The 13,728-nt window shown below is 39.5% G+C and overlaps 2 protein-coding genes across 2 annotated transcripts; both read right to left on the reverse strand.

Moving 5' to 3' along the window:
* Positions 1 to 1,062: 1,062 nt before the first annotated feature.
* On the reverse strand, positions 1,063 to 6,478 carry ruvbl2 (RuvB-like AAA ATPase 2). Its single transcript, XM_037120601.1, has 14 exons — positions 6,380 to 6,478; positions 5,346 to 5,402; positions 5,161 to 5,216; positions 4,743 to 4,884; positions 4,434 to 4,563; positions 4,280 to 4,346; positions 4,020 to 4,126; positions 3,215 to 3,308; positions 2,900 to 3,118; positions 2,698 to 2,816; positions 2,287 to 2,406; positions 2,073 to 2,202; positions 1,866 to 1,980; positions 1,063 to 1,446 (listed from the first exon to the last, which is right to left on the reverse strand). The coding sequence occupies exons 2-14, from the start codon at positions 5,398 to 5,400 to the stop codon at positions 1,421 to 1,423; spliced, it is 1,380 nt and encodes a 459-aa protein (XP_036976496.1). The 5' UTR covers positions 5,401 to 5,402; positions 6,380 to 6,478; the 3' UTR covers positions 1,063 to 1,420.
* Positions 6,479 to 9,557: 3,079 nt separating this feature from the next.
* Positions 9,558 to 11,666, reverse strand: LOC119031686 (osteocalcin 2-like). Its single transcript, XM_037120297.1, has 2 exons — positions 11,433 to 11,666; positions 9,558 to 10,368 (listed from the first exon to the last, which is right to left on the reverse strand). The coding sequence occupies exons 1-2, from the start codon at positions 11,439 to 11,441 to the stop codon at positions 9,742 to 9,744; spliced, it is 636 nt and encodes a 211-aa protein (XP_036976192.1). The 5' UTR covers positions 11,442 to 11,666; the 3' UTR covers positions 9,558 to 9,741.
* Positions 11,667 to 13,728: the final 2,062 nt, after the last annotated feature.

Below are 13,728 nucleotides of genomic sequence, written 5' to 3' on the forward strand. Positions count from 1 at the left end.
CTAAATACAGAAGAATCTAGGTGTGAGGAAGCCTGTTACATAGTGCGTGTGTGTCAGAGCAGGGTAGCACCTACAGTGTCTCACACTGGGTGTGAGATCGAGGTGTGGGTTGACTGCAGTCATTTACAGTATGAGCCCACACCCATCATGCAAGAAGGAGGCCTCAAGCAACTGATGCAGCTAGAAGATATTTTTAGGCCGTCAGCAATGCGGTTTGACTCGCTTATTGAAAAGCGTGGATGTGGCTCATTATAGTTCGTGCATTGTATTGTTTGCTGAAAAGATGTCGTCAAGAGAGATCTTTGGGTGCCACCTTGTGGCGGCAATTTCAAGCCATCAGACTTTCGTCCCAAGTTAATTTCATTACATTAAGAATTTTCTGTTAATTATGAATTTGAGTTTTTCACGATGCCAGGTATTTAATTAAACTGTTTTTCTTGTTAAGGGTTGTGTCAAAATGGTGCCGTAAGCCAAACTATTGTCAAGAATAATGAACTAAACAATTAAGACTCACACTAATTTCATGTTTTATTTCCTTTCTTTTTGTCTTCTGTCTGAAAATGTTATTTACATTCTAATATGTACATCGAAACATGCTTTGCCACTGCAGTAATTTAAAATGTCCATAATGGCAACACGATTCCACTGTAAGACACAGGGAACAAAATCCACAGCTCTCAACCAAACATACACTTTTAAAGCCTATCATTAGCGTAACTAGCCATACAATCCTATATAATTTTGCTTTTGCAGAACTCTAGTGCTTTAAGTTAACCCCTTACTGCAGCCATGCGCAGGTCTACCTCAGGACACTGTGACATCATTATTGGATGTAGTTGCAGGTGCAAAACAGCACATTTCTGTTGCGCACATGTTGCTGGCTGCAGTCAGAGGTGAACTAAGACACGAAACCAGGAATGGCAGATAATCACTGTGACCCTAACCCTGGTGTGGGTCATATCATTCATGTAAATTAAACAAAAGTTTTGGTACGATGATCTAATCTATGTTTCCTCCTGAATTAAGCGTTCAAGATTAAGTGAGAAACAAGCAGACAAATCATCAAAGTGTGCTCATAAAAGCCTGTTTAATCATTTTCATAAAAATAAACCATGTAAAGATAAGTCAACAAAAGAAAACACCGAAGGAATGGAAAGGCCTCGATGAAGAACAGCATCATGGTAAATTTAGAATTAAGTCACAGTTCAGTGGATACATTTGAATTCGAACAGAGAAGAAAAATATCGGGAAATTCAGTGACTTGAATACATTTGAATAAACTTCTAACTTCAATGTCCACTAAAGTTGAAGAAGCAGTTACTTCAACTTTAGCAGCAGTAGTTGAAATGACTCCAACGGCAGACGGGGATCGACAACATAAAAACTTCAGAGGAGAACGAAAAGGAAGCATTCGTCTTCATTACGAGGTGTCCATCTGACCAGTTTCTGAAATGTAACAACAGATACATCACGCTTATTCGTCATTTAATGTACAATCGAGATTATAGAAGGATTTGTTTAATTTTTAATTCTAAATTATATAATGAGAGGGCTGAGGCTACCAATTTTTTCCTTTGTATAAATCTTTTTTTCTCGTCGCTCTCTCTTTCTGCTTAGCTGCAAAACTACAGACCAAATGAGCACTGCGCAGAGCAGTATTTTAGTTTAAGAAGCATGTGAAAAGTGAAATCCTCTCTAATGACTGCAGCAGATAACAGCAGGTGCCCCTGGCTTAGAATATGTTTCAGCATTTTAAAGCATTACTTGACTTTGATATTACTTTACAGCACCAAAGTGAACAGCTGCTGTGAGGGTTGCAAAGCCAAGGAATTACTAGCAGAGGAGAGGACGAACAGAAAACTCACGTGTTTCGTTAAAGAGGAAGGAATCCTGATACTCCTTCATGTATTGAGAAGATCTGGCCTCATCCAGGAACAGCGAGTAAACCCTTTTGATGTCCTCCACCTGGACTTCTGTCCCCTGGAGGAGCCAAAACACACAGATGACATCAATACTGTTTTCAATACACGTGTTTTAGCTGAAATCACTCCGGTTGCTCAGACGGAGCTTACCTTGCGTTTGCGACACACCAGTCCGGCAGTGCTGATCAGCTGGATGGCGTAGCGCAGTGACGTCTCCATGCCGATGCGAGTCAGGACGGTGTGAGCCTCCTCGCTCAGCTCCACATCCTCCTCCTCACACCTGAAATGAAACCATGCAGGTTTACTTCACTCTTTTAACACTTTTGACAAGAAGCAAACACAGATGATGAACGCAGACTCTCACCTGATCTTGAGGATCTGCCTCGTCTCTTTTTCGGTGTATGGGGAGGTGGCGATAATGAGTAGGCGGTCGAGCAGGTCGATGGGGATGCCATGAGGGCTCTGATAGTTTGTGCCACGGATGCTGAGAGACAAAAGAGATGGATACTTAGCTATATTCAGGGTTAAAATCACAAGAAATATAGCATAATTTATGTATCCACATTTTTGATCATTCTCAGGATGAAAAGCTTAGAAATTAGATTCAATAATGAATTCCTATTCAGAGATATTTTCAAACTAGAACTCAGTATTTTTGCAATAGAAAATACAAAACAACAAGCCAGACACACAGATTATAAGAAATAAAGTTCTCCAAATAATGGTATCAGGGGAAAATATCCATATTGGTAGAAAGTGTAGGTGTAAACAGTACCGAGTGATGCCTCTGTTGGTGGCCATGATGAGAACTGGGGACAAGTCACTCTCCAGGGCTCGGTTCAGGAAGGAAAAGCACTCCATGTCCAGCATATGGACCTCGTCAATAAATAACACCTGAGGCCACAAATGTATAAACTTAGTCAAGTATAATCACAGAGAAAGCAAATATAAATATACACACATGTAGTTGAACCTACCCCAGGAATGATCTCAGCCTTGCCTTCTTCCCTCCACTCGCACACTTTGGCATTAATCTGCTCGCGGACCTCGGACTTGATTTCTCCGGTGTCTCCGGAGAAGAGAGCCAGGAAGCCTTGTGTGCGGCTGTTGATGACGTCAATCTCATGGAGGGACACCGTGTGGACCACTTCTTTCCTTTTCTGCAGCTCTCCCTCAGGACATTGCACAAACTGAGTCTGCAAGGACAACACACACGAGGCCGTGGTCATTGAAATTCTACTTTAGTTTGCCAGTGTGAATTAATGACCGAAGCAGTAAAATCTTATTGATACCTGAGCTCCCATGGCATCATAGTCTCTGGCTCTGGTGAAGGAGCGACCCAACTTGCTGATCTTTCCAGTGGCTTTGTCAATGGTGATAACATCTCTGAGAGAGGGGCGCAGAGAAAGAAAGAGACAGATTACGTTAAGTACCGCTGTCTGACAGGCCTGAGCGTTCCTGATTATGGATGTACAAGATTAGTCAGCTAGCTGGTTCAACTTATTATCATTCTATTATTGTACAGGTTTATGTTGCATACTGACATAATTACTAACTAACTAATTACTACTAACTAATTACTTACCTGTGTACCAACTTTTGCTTTACAAAAAAAAACACCCATTAATTGTTGGGTCTAAGATGTTATCCATATTACTGGTAAATTACTTTTTTCCCCATAGTTGCCACGGATAGCATTCACCCAATGAAAATTCTGTTGAAATAATCAGGCACGTTTCCTTAGTATTGTTGATGAAGTTTTTTAGTCATCCAGGTTGTCTTGCTATGTTTAATACTGTTGATTTATTAACTTTTGTCGCCATGTTTTCAGGATAACATACAATGTTAATAATGCATGGCACAAAGAGTCAATCTTTTCATCAGCATTTAAAATAGGATTTGGTTATTAAAGAATGTGATTAAAGGTTTCAAATGGTTCTAAATAATAAACAAAATTGTGTGTGGGGGGGGTGCTCAATTTCAGCTGTTTTCTGTGTGTTTCTTTGATTATTCTAAGTTTAAACATCAGGCAAATTAGTTGTGAGGCACAACCCTAATCATGATATGTAAAGATAAAATAACAAAGGATTTACTCACCCTGCTTGAACCTTTTCTTTACTGAGGCTGTCAATCATCTTGTTTCCCAAGTCATATACTGTCTCCATCTCCGTAGTCTTTAGAGTCAACTTGCCCACCTTTGCACCCTGAGAGTCAAAAGTAAACGTGTGAGTTTTTCTTCAATGACAGCACAGTATGTACAAACTCAAAAAGTGTACTCTGTGAAATACTTTCCAAAGCAGGCCTAAAAGATTAACTGTATAAGGCAATATGATAAAAGTGCATTTATAGCAGCCTACCGTTCCAGTGGCTGGTCTATCAATCTGGATTTCTACCACCTCTCCTTCAATTATCTCTGTCTCTTCTCTGTAGAAAGAAACCAGTTATGAGAAGTCATTCATTTCTAACAATTAGAAATACAAAACACATTTTTCTGTGTGTGTGCTCACTCACTTGATCCTCACTCCGATGGCTTTTCTAAAAGCTTGGCTGAGAGCCTCGGTCTTGCTCATTTCCAGGGAGAAGATCTCACTACCGGCCAGCGCTGTGAAGGGTGTGTCAGGGCCAAGAGACTGGGCGATGCCTGCAGAAAAAAGAAAAAAAAATCTCAGCTAGATGTATACTCAAGCTACAGCATTTATCTCTTGCTTTGATGAAAACATAACTTAAGCCAATTACATCAATGCAAGGCAACAATATGACTTCCATGGGAGGACGGTGAAATTATATTGTGTTCTGGAGAGCCTCCAATGTGGCCCTTACCCATAGCGATGGCAGTCTTTCCTGTGCCAGGTTGGCCAGCGATCAGCACTGCTCTGCCAGCGATGTGGCCATCTTTGATCATCTCCAGAATGACCCCTGCTGCCCGACGGGAGGCCAGCTGGCCAACCATCCCCTGAGACACCTGCAGGTGAATAGGAACAGGCACACTTGAAGCCAAATTTGACACATAATGATAATGCACATCAGTCTGTGCTGTGATTTGATTTATCTGTTGAATTTACACCACTGCTGCTTATAATCCGATACTGCTGTAGTCTAACAATTACTTGTACTTCTAATCTAGGTAAACAAGATTTCCTTATAGATATATACACTTAAAATATCTTTTTAGATGTTAAATGCCAACTAAAGAAGTAAACAAGTCCAACAGATACACACTATGAAGACTTAACGCTACCTGTCTCGGTTCCAATGCATCATCCAAACCAAGGCCACGAATGTGAGAGTGTGCTCCTATACACAAGAGAGGAATGAACATGTTAATATCGAACACATTTGGAAAATGAGAACTCATATTTATCTTCATTAAATGGTGTCTGTCAGCTGAACTGTCAGGGTCCAAGTGTAAATATGGATTCTTACCAATTCTCTCGATCCGTGTGATGTCACGAACCTCTGGAACCTTTGTAGTCGCCATCTCTAACATAACGGAAACAGTGAGTCATTACAAAAAATACTACCTCACAGCCTTTTCACTTTCTTTATCATTGGAAAAAAGACCTTGTTGTCTGAGGTTAAGGAGGGGCTGTGGGACAAAGTAATAACACCAATTCAGATCTTTTTACTGTATTTTGTTCACAACACAAAGATACCACCATATTTATTATTACAGTGGGTTACACTCTCGAAAAAGGCATCCAAAACCTGAAAAGCTCTCTGTCTTGTGCAGCTGGTAGCTGACTGCACCTGATATCAAGCCACAACCAGGAGTGAAGAAGGCTTCTGATTTAACAGTGCAGAGAAATAATCGTACAATACAGTTATGTGTATGATTAGTCTGGAAGATTCATATATTTTACAATTTTGTATGCAAAAGCCCAGCGCCTGATTTTTTTGAGTATGTGTGTATGTGACTCCAGGTTTCCATGGACGCTTTGTAGCTCTTGCTGATGCTTTAGATATGAACTAAACAGAAAGGCTTCAGGTTTCACTCCTTGTTTTAGAGTCAACATTAAGTTAGTCAAGCGAACTGGAACACATGGATTTAATTCACAGGAGTCTGTCTTATCGGTTGTCATAGTGACAGTTGTAACGCATGTCACAACACAAGAATATGGCTGCGTTTCACATATTGTTGTGCCTTTAAATTTGTCGAGCTGGTCTTTTTTTAATAAAGCTACACCCATCTCGATTGACAGAAACATGAAATTGACTCAAATTACTTGTGGTAGTCAATAATTTGACATTTTTTGTCACGACTATTCCATGCTAACGCTAGCCTACTAGCTAGCTCCATTCATTGTTTTTTTTTTGGATCTACTACTACTACTCGCGGCCTGTTAATTCTTAGAGCGAATTGCGAGGATGTGAGCGATAGATAACGTGTTACTGTCGCAGAATGTGAAGGCCTAAAGTCTGAAGTATTCATTACAGCTATCATACGAACGTAAACTCACCTGTGCAGCCACACTTGTGGAAATGTGAGAATGCGGCGCTTCTTTCTGTTGGTACGCAGGGTAAATGTGTCCGGAGAGAAACAAATGCTTTTTCTACAGAGGCATCGAGGCAGACTGCCCTCTACAGACACGGAGGTTCAGGTAATAACGGAAATAAAAACACATATATATCAGTGAGATAACAGGTCAGTAAAAGCTTACTTGTTGGTGTGGGGGTTGTTTGAATTTCGTTGCGCCTGAACTAGAGTAAATAGGATCGTTTATCAGACGAATCAGACGAAAAGGAAAGTAATTGTTTACTCTGATGTTCTCCTTAATGGTATTATTATATGTCTTTGCATCTTCTTCCTGGTGTCTTATTCGATCTCTGGTACAAATATGGTTACATTTCACTGTATATAGGTTGAGAGGATCTGCAGAAAAATAAGTACAGTAAAAAAAAAAAAAATGAATGAAGCAGATCAGTGAGATGTCAGTTTATCAGTTTTATCAGTTTATTTAGCTTTTACCATAACCATGGATTTTCAAGTTGTTTACAGTCATTTATTCTGTTTGAACAGCCATTTCTGAATTGATTATCACTATTATCACCTAGATACCAGCACACAAATGAATGTTGTTATTATAAATATAATGCTATGGGAATCCCTCTTGGCACTTAATAACGCAGTTATTTCTGTTACACTTGTGAATGAATCTTTAACATCAAAAAAAGTTTTTAAAAAGTGTATAGGATCATACAAAAAATAATGCCTCTCAATCCTCAAGGTTTCAACTTTCTATTTAAGGCACTTTTCTCCAGTCTGATCATGTGAAATATTGTAGAGTTCTTCAGCTGTGTCAAAGGGATAGCATCCGAGCTCTGTCTGCTGCTTCAGAATACTGAAATGAATTGTTTGGCACTTGAGTAATAAAACCCTTTCCATTTTGCCACCAGAGATGCCTTTACCTCACAGTGAGGACCCAGTTAGACTGATGGGAGGGATGTTCAGTCCCGTACATACGTCCCAACAGCTCCCTCTACTGGCAGATCTTGAGGATACTTTTTTGATTTGCAAAATCCAGCAAGTGCAAGAAAGCAGATATTAAATTATTGTTCTCTGCTGAGCTGTCACTGTCTCTGTAGCATGTTAAGTTATGGGCTGTCCAACTGCAGGTCGGAAGCTGGACAAGTGGGGAGAAACCCAATTTTCTTAACAACAGCTTCATTTATTAATCAAAATGGGTAATTATTTTTTCATGTATTCACTTGTACTGAAACAAGTGATGTCTTTTTAAGTTGCTTGAGACAATCAAGGACAGTCACGAGACAGTAATTTAGATATGAAACGGAGGAGTAGTGGATTAACATTTTGTTACAACAGCAACATTCATAACTTTTCTACAGATTTCCTTCAAAAAGTGGAGTGAACAGACCTTTTTTCTAGTTTATGGGGCTTTGACCTGTCAAACAGACACATAACTAATAACATTTCTTTCACAACTGACACTGATCATGCATAAAGTCATGTATCCTAGTCTGTCACCAGCAAATCAGTGCCAAGTCTCAGTTCGGTCATCCAGTCAATTCATCACTTTGAGTTTCAAGACTGATTTCATGATTATGTGATCTAACAATTACTCAAGAGTGACAACTGTAGCAAACTGTTTGAAGAGGTGATACATATTCTGAAAAACTTAAACAATGATGAGTTAAGGTATTACACTGTTACACATTTTTGAAATGGTAAAATGTATTTTGGAAGGCTTTTTTCGAGGGTTAAATCATTTTCCTGACAGAAAACATTAAAACAATGTATTTTGAAGGAAGAAGGTTTTGACTTTTTATTTGAGTCTCATTTAAAAATAGTACAAATAATCTGCTGTGACAAATGGGACGGTCTCCTCGCGCTGTCTGCTGTTCCAGGCTCTTGAAATGAAGTGTGTGGTTTGCTCCCCTGTCAGCTTCTTGCTCTCGTCTGAAACAAACAAAAAAAAATTACAAGGTGTAAATGGACTGACTGGTGCAGTTTGACATTTTTATGGGGATATTATATACTTTGTCCGAACTCAGCCTGAATTTGCCTGTAAAAAGGTTGTTTTTGTATCTTTTAAGGTGGCAAGTTTATTAATACAAACTAATAACTGTACTGCAATATAAAGTTCTATAATGTGGATATGGGAGAAAAAAAATTAAAAACATAAACTAAGACACAGGTTGCACCAACACATTATTAGGGATGAGACCTCCCCCTTACTTTGATGTTTACATGACTGCCACCCTCAACTGCTTCTCTGTATGTTTAAAAAAATTGTGTAGCTAACAAACTTACCTTTTGTTATTCCAACTGCTGGTTTAGTTGCAAAGTGAAAAAATCCTGTCATAGGGACGATCTTACCTGAATGAACCTGTCTTATGATTTTGCTGGCCAGAGTTGTGCTGTGATGTCACAGCATGCAACATGCATAGCACAACACGTCACAGCACATCATTTCACAGCACATCACATCACAGCACGTCACATCACAGCACAACACAACACATCACAACACATCATGTCACAACACAACATGTCACAACACAACACATCACATCGTGTCACAGCACATCGTGTCACATCACATCACATCACAGCAAATCACATCACATCACAGCACAGCACATCACATCACATCACATCACATCACAACACATCACATCACATCACATCACATCACATCACATCACAACACATCACATCACATCACATCACATCACAGCACATCACAGCACATCACATCACATCACATCACATCACATCACAGCACAGCACAGCACATCACAGCACAGCACAGCACATCACATCACATCACAGCACAGCACATCACATCACAGCACATCACATCACATCACATCACATCACATCACAACACATCACATCACATCACTTCACAGCACATCACATCACATCAAATCACATCACATCACATCACATCACATCACAACGCATCACATCACAACACATCACATCACATCACATCACAACACAACACAACACATCACATCACAACACAGCACATCACTTCACAGCACAACACATCACAGCACAACACAACACAATACAATACATCACATCACATCACATCACAACACATCACATCACATCACAACACAACACAACACATCACATCACTTCACATCACATCACATCACATCACATCACAATACAACACAATACATCACATCACATCACATCACATCACATCACATCACAACACAGCACATCACTTCACAGCACAACACGTCACATCATGTCACAGCAGAGCACAGCACATCACACAATAATCACTATGGACCCATGGACATGATCCTTCATGTCAGTACATGGTCCTTAACATTCAAATCAATTGTTAGAGGAGCGCTTTTCCAGGGGGGCTCCTTCTGGCTTATCAGCGGGTCTCTTAAATCCTTTAATAATGCCACACTGCCTGTTTCTCTCCATCATAATGGCCCGGAGGTTCCTCACCCACTGTGGCACAGGGCGGGCTGGGGGCAGCGGGGGCTTGGTCAGTGTCTGAGGTCTTGTACAGGTGCTAGTTGTACATGGTGGAATGGTTGCCCCCACACTCAGAGGGCAGCTTGAAGTCAGCACCTTCCTTAGGATTAAACTGATTTGATCATCCTGCGCCAAACAAGTCCACATGCCAGGGGAAGAGGGGGAGGAGGAAGAAGAGGAAGAGGTAGAGGCAGGGGAAGAGGAAGAGGAAGAGGCAGAGGAAGAGTTCGAGGCAGACAAAGAGGCAGAGGAAGAGGAAGTGGAGAAGGAGTTGGGAGAGGAGGTCGCAGGACAGTTGTAGGAAGAGTTGAAGGGAGAGCGCAGAGGTGTGTTAGGATGGGACCTGGTTGTAGACTCTGGGGAGGAACTTCTGGACTTGGCTGGTACAGGCACCCTACGAAGTACCAGCCTAGGGCTGTCGGGCCGGTTGGGGTCCGGCAAGAAGACAGAAGTCCAAGTGAAACGCTTTTCCATCTGAAGACAGAAAACAAACCACCCTTTGAATCTTCTGTCACATGTCACATAAACACACCATCAAAACTGCACGTTGCTAATGTCATGTGCAAGAAACTAAGACACTGTGCTTCTCTTTGTGTCACTATCAAAGAGCACACAATGATATAGACTGAATGCACAAAATGACTAATGTATATTAACCCCATACTGCTTCAAGTCACAAGAGATTTGGTTAAAAAAAATAATAAAAATCGAATGCATTTTAAATCTCTCATAAGCCGTTTAAAAAATGCTAGTTTGTATAATGCCAATAGAATTAATAGTAGTCAGTAGCCACGTTTCAGAGCCTATAAACATTAACATTGACTTAATGTTCTGTATATTTCACAACAAAATCACATGATACTTAATCAATATTAATCGAGATAATTCCCTTTACCCTCTGTAAACTGTTCATTCAGTGTTTAGAGGATAATAATGATTGAGAGAATAACTTTGACAAATTCTACACCAAGTAACTTGCTGGGTGCCTGACTGTAGATAAAATACACATTAATATAGCCTATTACTAGATTTGATGGTAGACACTGATCATAAAAGTAGAGAGAATCCTGATGAATCATTCAAAATACACACACACACACACACACATATATATATATATCAGCATCACACCATGTCACATATATATATATATATATATATATATATATATATATATATATATATATATATATATATATATATATATATATATATATATATATATATATATATATATATATTCTGTTTTTAGTTTTGCTTCATGACTCTTTTTGCTAGCTATAGCAAATTTATTTACACTCGCTCAAAATCGTACACCTGTCCGTCAAACCTTTTCTAAACCTGTGCCCTGTTATTTTGGGTCTTCATAGAGATACTTCTGTCAAGAGTCTGTCAAATTTCATGATTTTACCCCTAAAAGTTATTTAAAACTTTTTTTTTTTTTTTCAATTGAAGCACTGCAGAATGCCTCAAGGTAGAAATACGACAGCGAAACTCGGTGGATTTCAACATGGTAAAAAAAAAAAAAAAAATCTCACACGCTCCATGCTGAAACAGCCCTGGTGCTCGTCAGATTGGTCAGATGTCAGTCAGTTGGTATCGGGATGAAAACACTTGTCGATAGAGGTCGTTGTTTCTCCACAAGTAGTTGTTTGAATACTTTTAAGATGGCTGCGGCCCGTCGCGTCCTACTGTCAAGTTTGTTTATGTTCGAAATGATGACGTGACGTGGTCATGTCGCGTATCTCCATGTGTCTGTGGGTAAAATCACGTGCCACCTTTAGAAATGAGAGAAGTGTAAACTGCAAGTTCTAAGCCCGGGACAAACAACTAAAATGTGTCACCGCTGTGACTCTGATCCCTTTGTTTAGATGGATAACACACACACTCAGGTTCATGTTTTCTCATATAAGACAGACACAGCTTGCATGTGTGTTGTTTTACTAAGTGTCAAACATCTTCCTGTGATTTTACGTGGATTATGAGCAACTTCTGATCACCTGCTGAAGGTTTCCATTTCTATGTGTACAATATCCACAGGTATTATCTCAAAATGGTCTTAAAGAAAGCTTGTCTAATGTTGTTCTTCATATAGCACCAGTAATGAGTTATTTTTTTCGTAGTGAAGCACAGGAAGATGCTTTAGTTTTAGCACATGCACAGTAAACCTATACAGATGCATATTTTGTGGTGAGGTCTCAGTTTCGGTTATTCAATCTTACTGTTGAATTGACCCCAGGATGTGCTACAACATACCCTAAATATGACCTTAAAACTGGATGATGAGATTAGACATGTTAGTATATCCCTAAATATGAGATAAAAACTGGATGATGAGATTAGACATGTTAGTATATCCCTAAATGTGAGATAAAAACTGGATGATGAGATTAGACATGTTAGTATATCCCTAAATGTGAGATAAAAACTGGATGATGAGATTAGACATGTTAGTATATCCCTAGATATGAGATAAGAAGCTGAAATTTTGAGATACACATCATAATTGTGTAATAAAAAGTCATAAATATGAGATTTAGAAGTCAAAGTTATTTGATAAACAGTCAAATTCATGAGATGCAAACATTTATTTAGTGAAGCACAGGAAGATGCTTTAGTGTTGGCACATGCACAGTAAACCTATACAAATGAAGATGTTGTGGTGAGGTCTCAGTTTTATTCAATTTAGTTTTATTAGTTTAGTTTTATTCAATCTTAATGTTACAGTGAACCCCAGGTTGTGTTTACAACATACCCTGGCAGTGGGTAGGTTGTAACAATGGCACTCCTTGCATTTGACATGAAATAATGAATTCTGTGAGATAGTTGGAGAAGTGAACAACATTGCTATTGTAGTAGACAAACAAGGGTACTTTGTGTCAAAATATGAGTGCCCTACCTCAAACACTCTGCAAGTTATAGGAGCTGAGACAAGTCATGCCGGTATAACAGCTCTGCTGAAACAATTCTAAAAAAAAAATGAATGTGAATAAAAACAAAAGAGCAAATGAATGAATCATCACAATTGTGACCATGTTGGAAATGAATTATGAGAAAGCACATATGACAGCGCTAAAATAACAACAGACACTACATGAAAGAAGAAACAACAACATAAACAAGAATGGTTGCAAATAAATATAAAGCTGGAAGCAGCGATGATCGGGCCCTCGCTGCTCACGTACGTACGGGCTGTGATCCAGAAGTAAATTATCGCCACACACAGAGGTTTCCCCAGAGTTGGGTGACAGACAGCAGCTTTGGTAAGCACTGCATACCTTTCTCCACTAGAGGTAGCAAAGCCCACGTGTTATTTTACAGGTTTAAGAATGTCTGTTCAGGGCAACTGCAACAGCCAAAGTCACTGCAAATGAACACTGATGACCGTTTACTGGATACACTTACATAATCTATCAATAGTAACTTCACTGTGTACGTAAATACTCTTTTGAGATGCTGCTCTTTTTCAGCTTTCTGTGTGTAAAAATCAGATCATACACAATGACAGTATTAGTTGTTTATTGGCCATTTGGATGTAGCTGCATTAAGCAGAAACTAAAAACCTTTTGGTGAGAACTTTTCAAATACATGAGAATTCAGGTCACCTAATGTGTCTCATTATAGCCACTAGAATTGCATTGTCCCTCATTTTTGTAATGTAAGTCTGCATGCTGTCTTTCAGTCTCACCAGCTTGATCGGGGAAATTGAAACTGACCACAACCTTAAGTCTTCTGGGGGAGCGCTTCATATCCTCTCTGACGTATCTTCAAAGTTTCCCCTAAAGGCCGCAGTTTTAGGATTCCACAATCTAGACTCACTTCAGTCCAGCATCA

Source organism: Acanthopagrus latus, chromosome 13, assembly GCF_904848185.1.
Source record: "Acanthopagrus latus isolate v.2019 chromosome 13, fAcaLat1.1, whole genome shotgun sequence".
Lineage (NCBI taxonomy): Eukaryota > Metazoa > Chordata > Actinopteri > Spariformes > Sparidae > Acanthopagrus > Acanthopagrus latus.